Source organism: Pseudoliparis swirei, chromosome 10, assembly GCF_029220125.1.
Source record: "Pseudoliparis swirei isolate HS2019 ecotype Mariana Trench chromosome 10, NWPU_hadal_v1, whole genome shotgun sequence".
In the NCBI taxonomy this organism is placed as follows: Eukaryota; Metazoa; Chordata; class Actinopteri; order Perciformes; family Liparidae; genus Pseudoliparis; species Pseudoliparis swirei.
The window spans coordinates 16061575-16084692 of record NC_079397.1 but is presented as its reverse complement, the minus strand read 5'-3'; the positions used below and the strand labels follow the sequence as shown (position 1 = coordinate 16084692).

Sequence of the window (23118 nt, the reverse complement as noted above, 5' to 3'; positions counted from 1 at the left end):
CTATTTTTGGGACATCAAATCCTATGGAGAAAACTTTAAAAAGCTTACAGTATCTTCATATTTTCAGAAAATTCAGCAATTTAATTTTTTAATGTTCACATAGATTTCCCCTATTGTATATTTTTAAATATTTTTTATCTTTTTCAAATTTTTAAATGATTAATTTTTTTTATGGAATAAAAAATTAATGTTATCCAATGGTGGAAATCTTCAAATCTGCTTAAACTTGTTAAACTTTAAAAGCTAACAATATCGGCATACATTCAGCTAATGAAACAATTCCACCTTTAAAATGTTGACCAAATTGTTAGCTATAACTTTATTATTCAGCTTTTTTTGTTAGCTCTTATAGATATTTAACTGTCCCTGTTTTAGTTTTATGTGTTTTTCCGCTCCTCCTGGAGTTTTCAATGTGTGTGTGTGGGGAAGTCTAGAGCTGTGACACATACTGTGAGTTTATCTTTATGATACACCTTTAGGTCGTTTTAATCACATCCAAGAAAAGAGATAACATTACTCCTGTATGAGCTGCTCTGCACTGGCTCTCTGTTAAATAAAGTTAGTGTCCTAACTTACAAAGTCTTGATTGGTGATGCACCATCATATCTTATAATTAGATCTGAATCAGGTTCACCTGGTCCAGCCCCTAGAGATGCTGCTATAGGCTTAGAGGCTGCTGGGGGATGCTTAGGATACACTGAGCACCTACCTCCTCTTTTCTCTCACCTTATGGATGAATTTACATCTCTCCATCACACTTTACTCTGATGTGAGGTCAAAGGTCAGGGATGTTTTGTGTGGAGATTTTAAAGCCTGAGGCACATTCGTAATTTTTTTATATTGGGCTGTATAAAACAAACTGAATTGAAGGGTATAGGAAATTATCCTTTAACCCTCCTGTTATGTTACGGGTCAAATTGACCCGTTTCAAAGTTTGAAAATCTAGAAAAAATACTTCTAAGTACTCTTTCTGTATAAAACTTCTTCTGTTGACCTTATTTAGTGTAATCAACGTTAAAAAAATACACAAAAAATATCATGTATTTGCACCCCCCCCTGCAGGTTTATATAACAGAGATGATGTTCCCGGGTCAATTTGACCCGGCTGTGAAAGTGAAGGCTAAAAGTCATCAGAAGAGTCACGTTTAGACTATTTCTTTCTTTGTAAATGTAGGAGAGTCTTTCTTACTCCCTCGCACCAACACACACATGCACACACACCAACACACACACAAACACACATATCAGCACACACACAAACACACATATCAGCACACAAACACCCCGTTCACAACCCCATATATAAAGTTGTACACATTTCAAACTTCAAACAAAAGAATCAGGTGGTTGTTATGGTAATCATCTCTATCCTGCTGTGTGCCTATCACCCTACATGAGAAGCACACTTTACAGAACAAACAATGTTTATCATCTTCTAACTTTCCCCCTAAATACACCTTTATTGTAAGTCGCTTTGGATAAAAGCGTCAGCTAAATGACATGTCATGTAATATTGGACATGGGACACTAATGTGAGGGTTTCTTTCATGTCTCAACTAATACATATGTAGTATAGTACTTCTAATATACTGTCTGTCTGACTGGGAGAGACACACACCCTGTCTCATCCCAATCTCAGACCCACACACATTCTCTTTCTAAAGACCCCACCTATGCGAGAAATACAGATACTATTTTGACGGGAACCTATATTTTTCCCTGCGGGAAAACTCCACCCACACGTATCAGGGGAGGGCCAAACATACAAAATGGTTGCTGAGAAGTCCTACAACATTACACTCTGCAGATACATACGACTGCACCAAGAGGATGACTGTGTGCTGGTCTTTGGTAATCTTTTATCATATATTTTATGCATCTTAACACTAAAAATAAACATAACTAACGTTTACTTTCAATACAAATCCTTTATGACTCATTTGGCTTGATTTTTAGTGGGCGGGTCATTATGACCCTGAACAGCACAGGTGTCTCATCTCTATTTATCTACATCACCCCATGAAAAAAGAAAAAGTACAAAATGCAAATAAAATTTAGGAGAAAATACATGTTATGGTAGACTAATGCAATTTAGATTTAGATTCTTTCAATGTTCCTAAAAAATTATTTGAACATGTATTTTTCATTAAAACGAGTGAGTGCTCCTGATTGAACTCTGATCTATGGAGGGATAAATAACTCAATTCCACTAAAAACTGATTTAATTGTTAGTAATGTTGTTGATGATGTACAAACTATAGTTTTTAGAATGTTTTGGTTTCTGACCACTTTTGGATGATTCAACATTAACCGGGTCAAATTGACCCGGGAACATCACGGCTGTATGTAAGAAACGAACATAACAGGAGGGTTAACTTATTTTAGGAATTTATGTTTACATATTTGTAAGCTGACGACATGATATTCCTGGCGATGTATTATAGAACATTAGTGGTCCGGTCAGGCTCCTGCAAAGCGTCACAGCTCACAAGGTTTTGTTTTCCAGTTTTAACGTAGAATGGAAAAAAGCCACACAGCTGAAGAAGCTGGATGAAAATGGAGTGGGCCATGCCGGCTCTCCTCCGCGCCCTGAAAGGTGGTCGTACCTGAGATGTTCCAGGGACAGTGAATATATTTAGAGTAAAACATGTTCATGCAAGATAAGCTGGAAACGAATCCGGAAGGATAAGCAGAATAATGAAATTCCCGAAAATGTTGCGTGCATGTGTTGTGAAGCTGCAGGGAGCCGATCTAGCCTGATTATTTTTTGCCTTACTTTTATGGCTGCCATTATTTAAAAAAACATCTGCTGGAAGGAGCTCTGGAGATAATGCTTTCATGAACTTTAGATAAAAGCTACAGCACATTGCTGCAAACTGCTTTAGCATCGCGCATGTCACAACAAACAAACAGCCATATCTCTACCTCTGTTCCTCATTAACGCATGTAATAGACGGGTATTACAATATTTGAAAGAAACAGGATTAAGCAATAGAATTTAAAGCACTGACATTTTGAATCTCCCTTTTGTTTTGTTTTATTGATTTTGTTTTGTGGTTATTTTGTTGGGTTTGGTTTTGTTTGTTTGGTTTTGTAAGGGGATAGGGTACTCTGGTCCACACTCCACTACAGTAGGTGGCGGAAATGCACCGTTCACTGGATGCCATCCGCCAACAAATTTAAGAAGAAGAAGAAGAACGGAGCCGACCGGAAGTAGACGGAGCCGGAACTCGGCCGTCGCAGCGCGAGTCGCAGTGACTCTTCGTATTCGGGACCAAACCGCGTGTGTCCTCCTCCCGCCACGTGACCCTGTCCGAGTGGACGCGGCGTTGTTGTTTCCGTCCGGATTGTCTCCCGGTGTCATGACGTCATGACGTCAGCGTGCTAGCAGGAAGTAGACGGAGCCGAGCGCGTGTGGAGGAAACGTCTGTCCGTGAGTTCGTGAACATGTGTAACGTCCCAGAGCTGATATGTTTAGTGAACCAGCGACTGACTGCGGCTGCTGGAGAGATATGTGGGCTGTTTGAAGACACAGCAGAGCACGAGGAGGAACTGACTAGTTTAAAAGAGGAGCACGAGCGCCAACGGAAACGACTGGACGCCATGTTCAACCCGGAAGTCCGGTTACAACGAGCAGGTTGGTTACGTTACATTACATCACGTGTCATTTAGCAGACGCTTTTATCCAAAGCGACTTACAATAAGTGCATCAACCTAGAGTACAAACTAAGAACAACAAGAATTCAGAAAGTAACTTTTCCTCAACATAGTCGAACAACAAAAGTACCATAATAAGAGCTATTTAAGTAGGGTGACCAGATTTGAGTTTGTGAAAAGGAGGGGGGGGGGGTGGGGGTAGTAGTAGTGTATAGCAGCGGTTCCCAAACTTTTTAGGCCACGCACCCCTTTCTACATCCCGACCGGGTTCACGCACCCCCAATCCCCCACACCATAAAAAAAACCCGCAACAGAGCCTATTTATAGCCGCATAAAATCGGACCAATGCGAGAACTGTTTGCTCGCGCGTGGCGTTTGTTACAAGATTTAGTCCGCTGTATAAATTTCAGTTACACAAGGCGTCACGTTTAAAGAGCAATAAGGATGGCGAGGACCAACCCTGTATCACAAAAATTACGTTCCCCCAGACCTAAAATACAATTTGCAGTTACGTTTGACTGAAACGTATTTCTCTCCAAATTACGTTTGACTGAAACGTATTTCTCTCCAGATTACGTTTGTATTTGACGTATTATAATTACAAATACGTCTCTGATCAACGTATCTTTGCCGTTTGTTATCTCTCTTTTCTACAATGCTGTTATGAATTGTAAAAAGCGTCCTCTAGTCTTATTTATTATTATGTTATATGTTGTTTCGCCTGCGTATTCTGACAGCAATAAGCGTTGTAACGGATCATATGAATTGGCGTGAAGACTTACTGCTGGTGACTCTCCTTTATTTTCTTTCTTTAGGTGACAATACATTAATTAAAACTCGAACACTATCACCATCTTAACAGAGTTAGTCCCATACGGGTCAAATCAACTATTAAACGTGTTATAAAATGCGCATCTGTCCGTAATCTATACCATAAATTTCGCATTTTATTTCCCTGCCTGTGTGTGTGTACGTATGTGAGTGTCTATGTGTTTCTGTCAGTGTGTGTGTGTGTGAAACAATGTATTAGTTTGCATGCATATCAGTGGAAGTTGAAGGGTAAATCATGTTTTATTAACAATTCCCAAATTATTTCCCAGATTTTTCCGGGTACCTGCTCTTTTTGTTTGATGAGAAGTAAACACGCCTGTAAATAACGCCATGAAGGGTTTATTGTTTTGAGTTGTTTGACTGTTTAACATTTTCCTTATTGATTTTGATGTATGCCTTTTATATTGTATTGTTTGAATAAATATAGACGTTTTATACTACTTCCGCTTAACAGACAAATCAGACTTTTATTTTGAAAGGTTAAAAGGAAGCACACTTTTTTTTTAGGTTAAAATGCGAACTTTATGGTATAGATTACGGACAGATGCGCATTTTATAACAAGTTTAATAGTTGTGTAAGAGCCAAATGCATGATTTCATTTGGTATAATAATTTTGTTTTAAAAGATTTAAAAAGGTAACTGAATATAAATCCTTTTCATTATGGTTTGAAAGAATATTTAGTTTAACATATATAATTTAGTATTGTATTTGAAAGCTTAATAATTTGTCTGAATGTAAGCTTCCAATCAGATGACGTCACGTCAGTATAACAGCTGTGTTGGACTGTCAGTCGTGTTTGAGTTCAGAGTTGTTGGAAGCGACATAGTTTTTTGACCGTGTGACCGTGTACTATACGATTTTTAAGTAAACATAATTTTGTATGAAACTACTTGTGTCACTCGCGTGTCAATTAATAGCTTTTTTAAAGACTGATCTCAATAGTGTGGTACAGAAGAACCAGAACTAGACGGAGTGCCACTACAAGTTGATTTGACCCGTATGGGACTAACTCTGTTAAGGTGGTGATAGTGTACGAGTTTTAATTAATGTATTGTCACCTAAAGAAAGAAAATATAGGAGCGTCACCAGCAGTAAGTCTTCACGCCAATTCATATGATCCGTTACAACGCTTATTGCTGTCAGAATACGCAGGCGAAACAACATATAACATAATAATAAATAAGACTAGAGGACGCTTTTTACAATTCATAACAGCATTGTAGAAAAGAGAGATAACAAACGGCAAAGATACGTTGATCAGAGACGTATTTGTAATTATAATACGTCAAATACAAACGTAATCTGGAGATAAATACGCTTCAGTCAAACGTAATTTGGAGAGAAATACGTTTCAGTCAAACGTAACTGCAGATTGTATTTTAGGTCTGGGGGAACGTAATTTTTGTGATACAGGGTTGGCGAGGACACACGCACTGTTACGACCTCAGACACTTAGGAAGTAGGACCCAATTGCACGACCCGGGAGACAGAGATAAAGTATTTATAAGTACTTTATTTTTCGGTTCTGCAGTGAACAAAATGAAAGCGCTCACGTAGTGAGGGATCAAAAACTTTTCAAGAGCATAACATAACCCGACCTGATCATGGCAAAAGACCAGACGAACTGACAAGGAACACTGGGAGACAGGGGAATTTAAGCACATGGTAACAAGACACAGGTGGGACCAATCAGGGGCGGGGCTGACACTGATGAGCATAGGAGACAGGTGTGATGACAGGTGAAAACAATCAGGAAGCCTGGAATGAGAGAAAGCGAACATAAATGACATGAACCTCTCTAGCATATCTGTCGGTGCACAACAGTACCCCTCTAGGGCCAACTCCTGATGGCCCAGGCTGATTGTAAAAGTCGTGGATAAGAGTCTTGTCTACGATAAATGAAGCAGCTATCCAGCTTCTAGCCTCAGGACCGTAACCTTCCAGTCTACCAGGAATTGCTTGCCCTCCCCTATTACGGACCTCCAGTAGCTTACGGACCTTGTAAACGTCACCCCCTTCAAAGAACTGGGGCGGTGGAGGGGGCTTGGAGGCGGGAACAAGTGTGCTCACACACCGGCTTGATCTTACTAACGTGAAACGTTGGGTGCACTCTCAAGGTCCTGGGGAGTTGCAAGCGTACCGACGCCGGGTTGATGACTCTGGACACTGGAAACGGACCCACAAATCTCGGAGCCAGTTTCTTTGAGGCGACATGGAGTGGTATGTCTTTGGTAGAGAGCCAAACCTTTTGGCCTGGACTGTAGGAGGGAGCGACCCTGCGATGAACGTCCGCAACAGCCTTCATCCGAGCTGAACTTCGGAGAAGAGACTGGCGAGCACCAGCCCAAACTCTGCGACAACGTCTGATCATGGCATGTGCCGATGGAACCCTCACCTCTTCCTCGTTATTAGGGAAAAGTGGAGGCTGGAAACCATTGACACAATGGAATAGAGAGAGACCTGTGGCCGCCGTAGGAAGGGTATTGTGGGCAACCTCGACCCATGTGAGGTGGTCACTCCAGGTGGTCTGGTTCCGGGAGACGAGACAACGTAGCGTAGTCTCTAGTTCTTGGTTCAGACGCTCCGACTGTCCATTTGACTGAGGGTGATATCCTGATGACAGGCTGACGGTGGCACCTATGAGTCGACAAAACTCTTTCCAGAAGGCGGAAATGAATTGTGGACCCCTGTCGGAAACAATGTCATTAGGGAATCCATGGATCCTGAACACGTGATTCATCATGACCTCTGCGGTGACTTTGGCAGAGGGAAGCTTGGTCAATGGGATGAAGTGAGCCATCTTTGAAAATCGATCAACCACTGTTAGAACCGTAGTCTTGCCTCTGGATGAGGGAAATCCCGTCACAAAATCCATCGAAATGTGTGACCAAGGACGATGGGGAATCGGCAGCGGCTGGAGCAAGCCCATCTTAACTTGAGATGAGGTCTTATTACACGCACACACCGGACAAGCCGCTACATACTCGGCCACATTTTTCTTCATGGATGGCCACCAGAAACGTTGTTGAATCCTGAACATTGTTCTTGCTACTCCCGGATGGCACGAAAGCACAGATGAGTGAGCCCAGTGGATGACCTTGGAGTGAAGAGCCTCAGGAACAAACAGCAGATTCCTCGAGGCACCGGTCGAGGAGGTGGAGTAGCAGCCATCTTTGAATCGAGCCTATTAATTAATCCTCAACCAAAATTACACTACACCTCATTTGAAAGCCTTGTTCTTAGTCTTTCACATCCAACCTGGAAAACACTACAGCCAATTCAATTTGTGATTCTGTACCGGCCACCAGGTCCATATTCAGAGTTTATATCTGAATTCTCAGAATTTATATCAAGTTTGGTTCTTAAAACCGATAAAGTTATTATTGTTGGAGATTTTAATATCCATGTGGATGTTGATAATGATTGCCTTAGTGCTGCATTCATCTCCTTGTTGGACTCGATTGGCTTCTGTCAGAGAGTACAGAAACCCACTCACAGCTTTGGCCACACGCTTGATCTTGTTCTTACTTATGGCGTTGACATTGAGCATTTGAACGTCTTCCCACAGAATCCTCTTCTGTCAGACCACAACCTCATAACTTTTGAATTTATACTACCGGAGTGTACTCCGTTAGTCAAAAGTTTCTACACTAGATGTCTAACTGATAGTGCTGTAGCTAAATTTAAAGAAGCGATTCCTTCTGTATTTGATTCGATACCACGTCTCAATATAACAGAGGACTCCTGGTCTAACTTTAGTCCGTCCCAGATTGATCATCTTGTTGACAGTGCCATAGGCTCTCTGAGAATGACACTGGACTCGATAGCCCTCTGAAGAAGAAGACAGTGAGGAAGAGGAGGTTTGCTCCCTGGTATAACCCTCAGACCCGCAAACTGAAGCAAACGTCACGAAAGCTTGAACGCATATGGCGTTCAACTAATCTCGAAGAATCCCGCTTAGTTTGGCGAGATAGTCTTAAAACATATAAGAAGGCCCTCCGTAATGCCAGAGCAGCCTATTACTCATCAATAATAGAAAAAAATAAAAACAACCCCAGGTTTCTCTTCAGCACTGTAGCCAGGCTGACAGAGAGTCACAGCTCTGTGGAGCCGAGCATTCCTATAAACCTTAGTGGTAATGACTTTATGAACTTCTTTAATGAAAAGATTTTAACTATTAGGGACAAGATTAATAATCTCTTGCCCATAACCAGTGCCAATCTGTCCTCAAGTGGAATGGCCTTGGAAACCGCTGTATGCCCTGGTGTATATTTGGAGGGTTTTTCTCCTATCAACCGTGACCAATTAATTTCAACGGTTTCTACTTAGAACACGTCTACCTGTCTCTTGGACCCCATCCCGACGAGGCTGCTTAAAGACATTTTGCCTTTAATTGGCGGCTCTCTATTAGATATTATCAATGTGTCTCTGCTAACAGGCCACGTACCACACTCCTTCAAGGTGGCTGTTATTAAACCTCTCCTGAAGAAGCCCACTCTGGATCCAGAGGTATTGGCTAACTACAGACCGATCTCTAACCTCCCCTTCCTCTCCAAGATCCTTGAGAAAGTGGTCGCAAATCAGTTGTGCGACTTTCTACATCATAATAGTTTATTTGAGAAATTTCAATCAGGATTTAGAAAACACCACAGCACCGAGACGGCACTGGTGAAAATTACAAATGACCTCTTAATGGCAGCAGATAAAGGACTCCTCTCTGTCCTGGTCTTGTTAGACCTTAGTGCTGCATTCGACACCATTGACCATGACATCCTGTTACAGAGACTGGAGCAGTCGATTGGCATTTCAGGCACGGCACTAATTTGGTTTAAATCCTATTTATCAGATCGATCTCAGTTTGTATTTGTAAACGATGACGCCTCGATAACCACCAACGTTAATCACGGAGTTCCACAAGGTTCTGTGCTTGGACCAATTTTATTTACCTTATACATGCTTCCTTTGGGCAATATTATCAGGAAACACTCCATAAACTTTCATTGTTATGCAGATGACACTCAACTATATTTATCGATAAAACCAGAGGAGAGCAACCAACTCTGTAAAATTCAAGCATGTCTTAAAGACATAAAAACATGGATGACCTGCAACTTCTTGATGTTAAACTCAGACAAAACCGAAGTAATTTTAATCGGCCCTGAGCACCTCAGAGATCAATTATCTGGTGATGTGGATTCTGTAGACGGCATTGCCCTGGCATCCAACACCACTGTAAAGAATCTTGGCGTTATCTTTGATCGGGACTTGTCCTTTAACTCCCACGTAAAGCAAATCTCAAGGACTGCATTCTTTCATCTACGTAATATTTCAAAATCAGGCACATCTTGTCTCAAAAGATGCAGAAAAATTGGTTCACGCGTTCGTTACTTGAGACTGGATTACTGCAACTCCTTATTAGCAGGCTGCTCTAATAAATCTCTTAGGTCCCTCCAGTTGATCCAGAATGCTGCAGCTCGTGTTCTCACTAAAACTAAGAAAAGAGATCACATCACTCCTGCACTAGCTGCTCTGCACTGGCTCCCAGTAAAATCAAGAATCACTTTTAAAATTCTTCTCTTAACCTACAAAGCCTTGATTGGTGATGCTCCATCATATCTTAAGGAGCTTGTCGTACCATATTGCCCCACTAGAGAGCTACGCTCACTAAATGCGGACTACTTGTAGTTCCTAGAGTCTTAAAAAGTAGAATGGGAGCCAGAGCCTTTGGTTATCAAGCTCCTCTTTTATGGAACCAGCTTCCAATTTCAGTCCGGGAGGCAGACACAGTCACCTCGTTTAAGAGTAGACTTAAGACCTTCCTCTTTGACAGAGCTTATAGTTAGGGCTGAATCAGGTTTGCCCTGGTCCAGCCCTTGATATGCTGCTATAGGCTTATAGCTGCCGGGGACGTTTAGGATGCACTGAGTACCTATCTCCTCTTTTTCTCTCCTTAAGGATGAATTTTCATCTCTCAATCACACGTTACTAACTCTGCTTTCTCCCGGAAGTCCTTTTGACTTTACGTCTCATGGGGTCATCGGACCCTATGAGACGGCATAGATCCTATCTGCCTGATGGATCGTCTGGGTCGTGGAATTCCTGCTCATGACTACGCCACTGTCCTGTTGAGACTCCGCCCACTCCTCCTTCCCACCGCCATCTGCCTGATGGATCGTGGAGGTCTCCATCGTGGAATATGCCTACTATGAACTATTCATACACTCTGTCATATTCATTGAATGTATTTTAACTCTAAATCTGTCCTTCTGTACACATTACATCTATTGCATCTGTCCATCCTAGGAGAGGGATCCTCCTCTGTTGCTCTCCTCCAGGTTTCTTCCCTTTTTTTCCCCCTGAAGGGTTATTTGGGAGTTTTTCCTGGTCCGATGTGAGGTTTTGGGGCAGGGATGTCTATGTGTACAGATTGTAAAGCACTCCGAGACAAATTTGTAATTTGTGAAATTGGGCTATACAAATAAACTGAATTGAATTGAATTGAATTGTTGGGACACTCGCTAGGCGCTGGATTCATGACATTTGCCTCTTTAACGTCTGACTCCACTTGCCAGGAAAAGGCTCCGATCACCCGGTTAAGTGGAAGGATGGTCTTGGGCTCTACCGCAAGTGGTTCGGGATCGTAAAGACGAGACAAAGCATCGGGTTTTTGATTCTGAGACCCGGGACGAAAAGAGAGTGTGAAGTTGAATCTACTAAAGAAAAGTGTCCACCTGGCCTGACGGGAGTTGAGACGCTTAGCCTTTCTTATATATTCTAGATTCTTGTGATCTGTCCAGACTAAACACGGTTGCTCTGCACCCTCTAGCCAGTGTCTCCATTCCTCGAGGGCAGCTTTTACAGCTAACAATTCCTTGTTTCCCACGTCATAATTCCGCTCTGCCGTTGTCAACTTCCGCGACAGGTTAGCACATGGATGCATCTTGTTGTCTTCTGCAGAACGTTGAGACAGTACTCCTCCAATTCCCTCATTGGAAGCATCCACCTCGACCATAAACTGGCGCTGGGGATCTGGAATGGTGAGTATGGGAGCTGATGTGAATCTATCTCTGAGAAGTTTGAAAGCAAGATCCGCCTGGGGGGTCCACTTGAAGGGAACCTCAGGAGAAGTCAGAACATGCAGAGGAGCAGCAACAGAACTGAAATTCTAATAAACTTCCTATAGAAGTTAGCAAATCCTAGGAACTGCTGAACCTTTTTCCTGGAGTCTGGTGTGGGCCACTGGGATACTGCACTGACTTTCGCAGGATCCATTTGGATATGATTAGGTGAGACTATGTATCCTAAGAAAGACACCTCTTCTGTGTGGAACTCGCACTTCTCTGCCTTGACATATAGCTGATTATCCAGTAGTTTCTGCAAAACTTGGCGGACATGGTTAACATGAGATTTAGCGTCTGGGGAGAAAATCAGTATGTCATCCAGATACACAAACACTGAAATATTCAAGAATTCCCGCAAAACCTCATTCACAAAAGCTTGAAAAACAGCCGGTGCATTGCACAGTCCAAAAGGCATTACCAAGTACTCATAGTGACCATTCTGAGTGTTGAATCCAGTCTTCCACTCATCCCCTTGTTTTATTCTAACCAAGTGATATGCATTTCTTAAATCCAACTTGGTGAATATCTTGGCCGTTTGAAGCAGTTCAAAAGCAGATGACATGAGTGGCAGAGGATAGCGGTTCTTCACCGTAATGTCATTTAGTGGACTGTATCTATGCAAGATCTCAGAGACCCGTCTTTCTTTTCCACAAAAAAGAATCCCGCTCCGGCTGGAGACGATGAAGGACGGATAATCCCTGATTTGAGTGAAGAGGAGATGTATTCATCCATTGCTGTTCTCTCAGGTCTCGAAATCGAGTAAAGTCTCCCCTTGGGAATGGGGGCTCCCGGTACGAGATCAATGGGACAGTCAAAATCTCGGTGAGGAGGTAGCGACAAGGCTTTAGACTTGTTAAAAGCTTCTTTTAAATCATGGTAACAGGAAGGTACCTTCTGTAGATCAGGATAGTCAGGGTGATCTATAATGATCCTACTAGAGTCTGTTGGTGCATTAACAGGTTGCGAAAGTTTACACCTGCCCTTACAATCCTCTCCCCATTCCTTAACTTTCCCTGAAGGCCAGTCTATGTGAGGATTGTGGATCTTCAGCCAAGGAAACCCCAAAATAATCGGGTACTGATTCGACTCAAAAATATGAAATTGCATGCTCTCGGTATGGTCCTTATTTATAGTAATCCGTATGGGCTCAGTGCAATGGGTAACTGTGAACAACAAGCGGCCGTCTAAGGCACTGGCACTAACAGGATGAGATAGCGGGACAGTTTTTATCTTTAGCTGTTTGACTAGGCCCCAGTCTATAAGGCTTTCGTCAGCCCCTGAGTCTATTAACACACCCTGGTCAATGGTCTGATTGTTAATACAAATGTCTACCTGAGTAACAGGTCGAGGAGGGAAGTCTGCGGGAAACTTGCTCACCAGCGCCCTCCTTTTGACTGGTGAGCACGATCTTTTCCCGGGCACGAAGCGAGTTGATGACCCGGCTGGCCGCAGTAGAAACAGCAACCCTCCCGTAGACGGCGCTGCCTCTCCTCCAGAGAAAGCCTGGTTCTTCCAAGCTGCATGGGTTCACCGGAGCCATTCGGAAGTGTAGTCCTCTGATGGTCCGGTAACATGAGCTGGAAATCCTCCGCTGGCGGCGCGACCCTCCGAGGCGAATTCTGGAAGCTGGGAATAACATCTCGGTTGCGTCGACGCTCCCTCTCTCTTTCGAAGACGGTTATCGATCCGGATGGCCACAGCGATGAGGATTCCAGATCCCGGGTGTCTCCAGTGGAGCCAGCTGGTCCTTTATCGGTTCGAAAGTCCTGTCATGAAGGCGTCACGAAGAGCCGGAACATTCCATCCGCTGTCCGCTGCTGCTGTACGAAACTCGATGGCATAATCAACCACCTGACGGTTGAGCTGACGTATTTGAAACAGTCTTCTGCTGGCCTCCGTAGCAGGCGATGAGTGGTCAAAATGCGCCTCATAGTCTCTATGAAATCGGCCAATGAGTAACATAGTTCGGTGTCTCTAGACCATTCTGCAGTAGCCCAGGCTGCAGCTCTTCCCGTTAAATGAGACACAATAAACGCCACTTTACCATGCTCAGATAAAAAAGCTGCTGGGTTGTGTTGAAAATGCAGATCACACTGTACCAGAAAGGCTCTGCAATTCGAAGAGTCTCCGGAAAATCTCTCCGGAAGAGCCAGCCGTAACGGGGAGGAAACAGCCTGACCTGGGTCGTCAGCTGGAGTATTGACAGGCAAATTCTCAGCTGTGGATGACGTCACCGGAGGAGCAGTCTGTTGATCCATGAAAAAATTATTCATTTGGGCAACCAGTTGTTGCATCTGTGTAGAAAATTCTTCCTGAACCCCGGCCTGGCATCCTCTCAGCTCTTGTATTTCCCGGCTGACTTTGTCCAGTTTTTCCTCGTGATGAAAAATCGTCACGCCCTGTACCGACAGAGCGGCGTGAAGCGTTCTTGGGTCGGCTGGGTCCATAATGTGGTCAGTTCGTTCTGTTACGACCTCAGACACTTAGGAAGTATGACCCAATTGCACGACCCGGGAGACAGAGATAAAGTATTTGTAAGTACTTTATTTTTCGGTTCTGCAGTGAACAAAATGAAAGTGCTCACGTAGTGAGGATCAAAAACTTTTCAAGAGCATAACATAACCCGACCTGATCATGGCAAAAGACCAGACGAACTGACAAGGAACACTGGGAGACAGGGAATTTAAGCACATGGTAACAAGACACAGGTGGGACCAATCAGGGGCGGGGCTGACACTGATGAGCATAGGAGACAGGTGTGATGACAGGTGAAAACAATCAGGAAGCCTGGAATGAGAGAAAGCGAACATAAATGACATGAACCTCTCTAGCATATCTGTCGGTGCACAACACGCACGGGCTCAGAGGCAGATTGCATTTCACATTTATTTACTTAAACACAGTAAGCCACGTAAAGAACAAAGAGTGGCACATGCATAAGCTCAGAAACAGATATAAATAAAAAAGGAGGAGTCCATATGAGGATTTTCACATGCAGCGCAGGTGGCTCAACGTAGACCACCATTACATTTATCCTCTCGCGCACCCCTAGAGGCAGCTCGCGCACCACACTTTGGGAATCCATGCAACTAGTGGAGGCGGCAAGGTGCTCAGTGTTGCCAGATTGGAAATGGTGAAGTATCGTACCAAAGGCTCAAAATGGTCGTATTTGGAGGATAATTATCGTGTATCTGGCAACCCTCAGATCGGTCGACCAATGACTGTTCTCTCTACAGTCAGAGCTCGCGCAAGAAGGTGGAACGTAAGGGAGATACCATTTCCAAAACTTGTAAGGGGTAAATAATAGTTTGTGAAAGACCTAGAGAAACACAAATATCCGACGAAGCAAAATCCCGGACGTTTTTGGAATCCCTGCCGGACGCATTTTTTAGGTCTCAAAAAGAGGACATGTCCAGGGAAAAGAGGAACGTCTGGTCGCCCTAATTTAAGTGCCACTGAAGTGCTAATCTGTGTTTTAATTCAGACACTCGGAAAAGATTTGTTTTTAGTTTCCGGCGGAAGGTGTAGAGACTTTCTGCTGTCCTGATGTCAGCGGGGAGCTCGTTCCACCAATGAGGAGCCAGGACAGCAAACAGTCTGGATTTCCAGTGATTAGCTCGAAGTGCAGGAGCCACAAGTCGGTTGGCTGTTGCCGAGCGGAGCGAACGTGCCGGGGTGTACGGTGTGACCACATCCCGGATGTAGACGGGGCCCGATCCGTTCGTAGCACGGTACGCTAGAACCAATGTTTTAAAGCGGATGCGAGCCGCCACCGGTAACCAGTGAAGAGAGCGGAGGAGCGGAGTGGTGTGGGTGAATTTCTGGAGGCTGAAGACCAGTCAAGCTGCTGAGTTCTGGATGAGCTGCAGAGGTCGGATGGCCTTAGCAGGTAGACCTGCCAGGAGGGAGTTGCAGTAGTCTAGGTGTGAGATGACCAGAGCCTGGACCAGAACCTGTGCCGCCTTCTGAGTAAGAAGAGGACGTATTCTCCTGATGTTGTGCAGCATGTACCTACAGGAACGCGCTGTCGCAGTGATGTTGGTCGTCAGGGAGAGTTGACTGTCTCGTGTCACCCCGAGGTTCCTGGCAGTCAGGGTAGGGGCCAACACAGAGCTGTTGAAGGTGGTAGTCAGGTTGTGACTGGGATTTGCGCCATTTCCTTTCCGTCGCCCGCAAGGTGGCTCTCTCGGCGAGCACCGAGTCAGACGACCACGGAGCCGGAGAGGATTTGCGAACCGGTCGTGTCTTAAAAGGACAAAGAGAATCAAGAGATGAAGACGGGGAAGAGAGGAGAGTGTCTGCGGCAGAGTTAGGCTGCATGAGTGAGAAGGAGTCAGTTGAGGGGAGAGCAGATAGGACAGAGGAGGCCAGAGAGGAGGGACAGTCTGTAGATATGGGTGGGTTATCAGTAACAGAGAGTGAGAGTAAGAGATGAAGAAGTGGTCAGAGACATGGAGAGGGGTTACAGTGAGGTTAGAGGTAGAGCAGCTTCTAGTGAAAATGTAGTCAAGGTGGTTGCCGGCTTTGTGAGTAGGAGTGGAGGGACTGAGTGAGGTTAAAGGAAGAGAGTAAGAGTAACAGGTCACATGACTTCTCTGTCTGGATGTTCAAGTCACCCAGAAGGATGAGCGGGGGGCCGTGTTCCGAGAAGTTCGACAGGAGGACGTCTAGCTCTTCCAAGAAATCTCCCAAAGAACCAGGGGGACGGTAGAGAACAACAATGTGTAGTTGAACCGGATGAGTAACCATCACAGCATGGAACTCAAAAGTCAGTGGGGTAAAAAGTGGAAGCGGGTAGAGAGAGAAACACCATTTGGGTGAGATGAGTAAACCTGTAGCTCCACCCCGACCAGAGGGTCTGGGTGTGTGGCTGAAGGAGAAGGCAGAGGAGAGAGCAGCCGGGGTAGACGTGTGATCCAGGTCTCAGTGAGAGCCAAGAAGTCAAGCGACTGCTCCATAGCGAAGCCAGAGATGAAATGGGCCTTGCGGTTGGCTGACTGACAGTTCCAGAGGCCTCCTGTGACAAGGTGCTGGGTGTGAGTAGAACGGGTAGGAGAGATGTTTCTTTATAACTTTAAACTGTCGGAAACAATTCTGGAGGAAGTATTCACATCATGTACTGAGGTAGAGTTACAGGTACTGTACTGCAGTATGTAAACACGTTCATACTTTTTATTATGATACATCACAAAGGTACATATTGTACTTTTTACTGTAGGCTACTACACCTCAGAGGTACATGGTGTACTTTTCAGATGACAGTTTTTCTTCCTCTTTCTGTGTCATGACTTATTGATTTCACTTCTGATTTTATTTTGTTCAGGTTCTCCCTAAAGAAACCTGTCCTTACTCATTGATAAACCTCTTGAATATTACAGTTCAATATGAGATTCTTAAGATGTATACATGTATTGTATTATTCTGCACAGACGTCCAGCAGCTGTTGGTGACTAAACCAGAGGTTCCCTCTGAGCAGCATGACTGGAGCTCCAATCTGGACCAGGAAGATGCAGAGCCCCCACACAATAATGAATGCCAGGAAGACCCAGAGCCCCCACACATTAAAGAGGAACTGGAGGACCCAGAGCCCACACACATTAAAGAGGAACTGGAGGACCAGGAGGACCCAGAGCACCCACACATTAAAGAGGAACTGGAGGACCCAGAGCCCCCACACATTAAAGAGGAACTGGAGGACCAGGAGGACCCAGGGCCCCCACACATTAAAGAGGAACTGGAGGACCCAGGGCCCCCACACATTAAAGAGGAACCTGGGATCAGTCAGGAAGGAGTGCAGCTTCAAGCGCTGGAGGAGGCTGGTATCAAGTTCCCATTTGCTCAGTTCTCAAAGTCCACTAAAAAAAAAAACATTTGAAAACAGAAAGAGATGGAGAGGAAGACGGATCCAGATCAGATCCAGATAGTCCTTTACAACCGACTGCTGATGAGACTTCCCAATCCTCTGAATGTGAGACTGATAACAGTGATGATTGGAAGGAGACTCAGGAACCTCTGTCTCATTTAAACCCTTTGGAAAACAATGAAGTCCTTGAAAGTGACGTGGACTGTAATACTGGAAACACATCAATTAACTCCTCTGGAAGCTTTGGCCAAAAGAGACACTCTGGAGTCAAAACAGGAGAGAAACCAATCAGTTGTTCAGTTTGTGGTAAAACATATAGACAAGCGCACAATCTGAAACGACACTCGACTGTCCACACTGGAGAGAAACTATTCAGTTGTTCAGTTTGTGGTAAAACATTCAGGCTAGCGCACAATCTGAAAATACACTCAACTGTCCACACTGCAGAGAAACTATTCAGTTGTTCAGTTTGTGGTAGAACATTCAGACGAGCACACACTCTGAAACTACACTCAACTGTCCACACTGGAGAGAAACTGTTCAGTTGTTCAGTTTGTGGTAAAACATTCAGACTAGTGAACACTCTGAAACTACACTCAACTGTCCACTCTGGAGAAAAACTATTCAGCTGTTCAGTTTGTGGTAAAACATTCAGACAAGCACGCAATCTGAAAGACCACTCAACTGTCCACACTGGAGAAACTATTCAGTTGTTCAGTTTGTGGTAAAACATTCACACAAGCACGCAATCTGAAAGACCACTCAACTGTCCACACTGGAGAGAAACTATTCAGTTGTTCAGTTTGTGGTAAAACATTCAGACGAGCGCACAATCTGAAACGACACTCAACTGTCCACACTGGAGAGAAACTATTCAGTTGTTCAGTTTGTGGTAAAACATTCACACAAGCACGCAATCTGAAAGAACACGCAACTGTCCACACTGGAGAGAAACTATTCAGTTGTTCAGTTTGTGGTAAAACATTCAGACGAGCGCACAATCTGAAACTACACTCAACTGTCCACACTGGAGAGAAACTATTCAGTTGTTCAGTTTGTGGTAAAACATTCAGACAAGCGCACAATCTGAAACTACACTCAACTGTCCACAGTGGAAAAACAAATTAGTGGTACATTTTTCTTTAAAAAATTCTCTCTTCTCTGTGATTTAAGAAAATCACTATTGATAAGATCATCAGAAATAAATGAGACATGGTTAAATACTTAAAAACCGGATGGTTGAATAAATAAGTTCATTCAGCTACGTTGTTGTTCATGATAAGGTTGAAGAAGTTTTCTCTGCAAGTCTTGACCCTATATGAGTGAACACTGAGTGTTTAATGAGGTCACAGTCTGTGACATCACAGTCGAGGGTTACGCAGGTGTGTGTGTGTCTGTCGATATAATTTTTTTTAACTGAACTGAATATGTGTGATCATTTGACCTGAAGCACTACTGGGCCCTGTTTCTCGTACCTGGCTAACGTAGTTAGCTGGATCATTTTCAGGATGAGATCACAAGTGAGGCTTTTCGCTTCAACAAAGCAAGTTTGGAACTAGAACGGGCACTCGGTAGAGCGCATACCTTCGCATATCACAATATTGGGCATTGAATTATGTACATTTTGGCATTAGTTGCGTGCCAATTTGATACAAATTGACCGATATGGTAAAAAGAAGATGTTGACCTTGACATGACCTTGACCTTTGACCCGATTGATCCCAAAATCTAATCAAATGGTCCCCGGATAATAACCAATCATCCCACCAAATTTCATGCAATTCGGTTTAATACTTTTTGAGTTATGCGAGTAACACGCATACAAATAAATAAATACACGGCGATCAAAACATAACCTTCTGCATTTTCAATGCGAAGGTAAAAATCACCTTTGAACTCCGTACAACAAATTATTCAACATTTGGAAAATACAGCATCAGTATACTGTGTAGACTCTATACTGATGCTGTATTTTCCGACTGTGCCAGAGAGGGTTACTATGACAACAAGCTTGTAATTGAAGTGTCATAGTGTAGAACAACACACCCTGTTCTTACTCCCTTTACCGCTGTCTGATCCAGAACCCTGGATACATGCATGACTACGGCATTCAGATCATAAACGTAACACTTTGAAACATCAAGCCATTAAATATGATACATACTGTATGTATTCATATTAGTGCTGTGAAAAATAACGCATTATGATTAAATTACAGGATTAATTAGTTAATTTTTTTAACGCATGCGCAAAATGAGCTTCCAATACACCACTTCAATCTGAACTCTGTCCGCTCTCATGCAGACGGTCTGTTCATCGGTAATGATCCTTCCGCAGGTTCACCTCCGGAAACCTTGTGACGACTTTTACTTCCTGTAGATCAGGGTCTCAACACGTCGATCGCGACCTGCCAGTCGATCGCGGCGTAGTGTTGGTAGATCGCATGACATTAAAAAGATTGGCCCGCCCCCTGACATGTTCTCTATAGCACGTCTTTGTTCTTTTATAAAACTAAATGTCTGTTGTTGATCGTATCTCCACAGCAGCATGTCATTTCTGTCTCTTCGCGTTGCGTTAACACTTATCGATCTCTGTCTCGCGCGCCACAGAGCTCTGTGCGCGCGCATCGGGACCGAGCAAAAAAAAGTCACTTGTCAATTTGTCCACCTGTCCGTGTCCGGGCCGGTGAGGTTTCCCGTGTTGAGTCACATGAAGCCGCAGGCTCCACTCCTGCTGGTGCCCTTCGGTCAATTCCTTTAAGTTTCAGCTTTGCAGCGGTGTCCCCGCCGTCCCTTTCATCACGGCCCAGTTCATGAAGGAAACCCACACAGTCAGTTTGCCTCAGCAGCTGCTAAAGGAAGACTAGAGGCCTTTAGATTGTATCATGGTGGAGTTAATGGTTGACAAAAAAGAGAAACATTTTCTGTTTAACCCTCCTGTTACATTTACATATTTTACCCTCGGGGTCAATTTGACCCCAGCAATTAAAACCTACAGAAAATTATTAGAATGAATATTGCTTCCCAAGTTTAAGTGTGAGGTACTTTATGTTTGTTTGTTGACTACCTAAATAGCCCATTAAATATATAAAAAAGTTGATATTTCTTATATGTTTGACACAGTGAAAAACAGCCTGGGGTCAAATTGACCCCAAAGAACACCGACATTAAACATTGAATGGGGTCAAATTGACCCGAAAGGTAACAGGAGGGTTAAACATTCTGTTTAGGATGAAGATGTATTAATGTTCCATATGGAAGAAAACTGCTAAATAACTGCTGAGTTGCAGCACGATTGTATAGAAGAATGTATAAATGTATATATCCGTCTTTTGTCATAAATCTCTATGTTCTCACAAAATATACCGAGAATATCGGTAATATGTGATTAATCATGATTAATCCACAGAAACCTGTGATTAACCTGATTAAAAATGTTAATCGTTTCACAGCCCTAATTAATATTTAATGTGTTCTGGGCACGTGTGTCAAACCAGTTTCTTCTTCCATAGTGTTGTCGTATATTTTTCATTACATATTATTTCAAGATCTCTAAACTGGCGGTCCACATGTGGTACGCTTTACCTTCGCATTGAAAATGCGAAAGGTTATGTTTTGATCGCTGTGTATTTATTTGTATGCGTGTTATTCGCATAACTCAAAAAGTATTAAACCAAATCGCATGAAATTTGGTGGGATAATTGGGTATTATCCGGGGACCATTTGATCAGATTTTCGGATCGATCGGGTCAAAGGTCAAGGTCAAGGTCATGAAAAGGTCAACATATTTTTGCGTTATGGTAAAAAGAAGATTTTGCATGCCAATTTCTATCCAATTGTCATGGAACCAATACCAAAATGTGGCTGCGGCGAAGGTATGCGCTCTACCGAGTGCCCGTTCTAGTTATTAATTAATTCATATTATTATTAATTATTGGCTCACATTGAGATGAAACTGAAAATGTTTTGGGTGAAGCCGAATGTGTGAAACTCTTAAGCATAACTGATTAAATATTCACAGATGCCTGGCTTCATTTTTATAGTTGATTTCTAGAGGACAAAAGACAACAAGTTGTATCTTTAACATATAGTGTTGGTTTCCTATCTATTTCCATAATTAGTTGGAATGCTTCAGCAGTCAAACTATTGTTCTTGTCTTCTTTATTAAACTTTTGTATTATTCTATTTATTCCGTACCCAAAAGAGCTTACAATATCGGCATACATTCAGCTAAAGAAACAATTCCACCGTTAAAATGTTGACCAAATTGTTAGCTATAACTTTATTTTTCAGCTTTTTGATAGCTCTTATAGTTATTTAACTGTCCCCGTTTTAGTTTTATGTGTTTTTCCGCTCCTCCTGGAGTTTTCAATGGGTGTGTGTGGGGAAGTCTAGAGCTGTGACATACTGTGAGTTTATCTTTATGATACACCTTTAGGTCATTTTAATCACATCCAAGAAAAGAGATAACATTACTCCTTCATGAGCTGCTCTGCACTGGCTCTCTGTTAAATAAAGTTAGTGTCCTAACACAAAGTCTTGATTGGTGATGCACCATCATATCTTATAATTAGATCTGAATCAGGTTCACCTAGTCCCGCCCCTAGAGATGATGCTAAAGGCTGATAGGCTGCTGGGGGACGCTTAGGATACACTGAGCACCTACCTCCTCTTTTCTCTCTCCTTATGGATGAATTTACATCTCTCCATCACACTTTACTCTGATGTGAGGTCAAAGGTCAGGGATGTTTTGTGTGGAGATTTTAAAGCCTTCTGAGGCACATTCGTAATTTTTGATATTGGGCTGTATAAAACAAACTGAACTGAAAGGTATAGGAAATTATCCTTTAACTTATTTTAGGAATTTATGTTTACATTTTTGTAAGATGACGACATGATATTCCTGGCGATGTATTGTAGAACATTAGTGGTCCGGTCAGGCTCCCGTAAAGCGTCACAGCTCACAACGTTTTGTTTTCCAGTTTTAACGTAGAATGGAAAAAAGCCATAGCGAAGCCAGAGATGAAATGGGCCTTGCGGTTGGCTGAATGACAGTTCCAGAGGCCTCCTGTGACAAGGTGCTGGGTGTGAGTAGAACGGGTAGGAAAGATGTTTCTTTATAACTTTAAACTGTCGGAAACAATTCTGGAGGAAGTATTCACATCATGTACTGAGGTAGAGTTACAGGTACTGTACTGCAGTATGTAAACACGTTCATACATTATGATACATCACAAAGGTACATATTGTACTTTTTACTGTAGGCTACGACACCTCAGAGGTACATGGTGTACTTTTCAGATGACAGTTTTCTTCCTCTTTCTGTGTCATGACTTATTGATTTCACTTCTGAGTTTATTTTATTCAGGTTCTCCCTAAAAAAACCTGTCCTCACTCATTGATAAACCTCTTGAATATTACAGTTCAATATGAGATTCTTAAGATGTATACATGTATTGTATTATTCTGCACAGACGTCCAGCAGCTGTTGGTGACTAAACCAGAGGTTCCCTCTGAGCAGCATGACTGGAGCTCCAGTCTGGACCAGGAAGACCCAGAGCCCCCACACAATAAAGACCAGGAAGACCCAGAGCCCCCACACATTAAAGAGGAACTGGAGGACCCAGAGCCCCGACACAATAAAG

At 43.2% G+C, this 23118-nt stretch overlaps 1 protein-coding gene across 1 annotated transcript; it reads left to right on the top strand.

Moving 5' to 3' along the window:
* The first annotated feature begins 237 nt into the window (after positions 1-237).
* LOC130200903 (uncharacterized) lies at positions 238-17486 on the top strand. The gene is made up of 2 exons (XM_056425478.1): positions 238-3637; positions 17041-17486. The coding sequence occupies exons 1-2, from the start codon at positions 3448-3450 to the stop codon at positions 17484-17486; spliced, it is 636 nt and encodes a 211-aa protein (XP_056281453.1). The 5' UTR covers positions 238-3447.
* The last annotated feature ends 5632 nt before the right edge of the window (positions 17487-23118 follow it).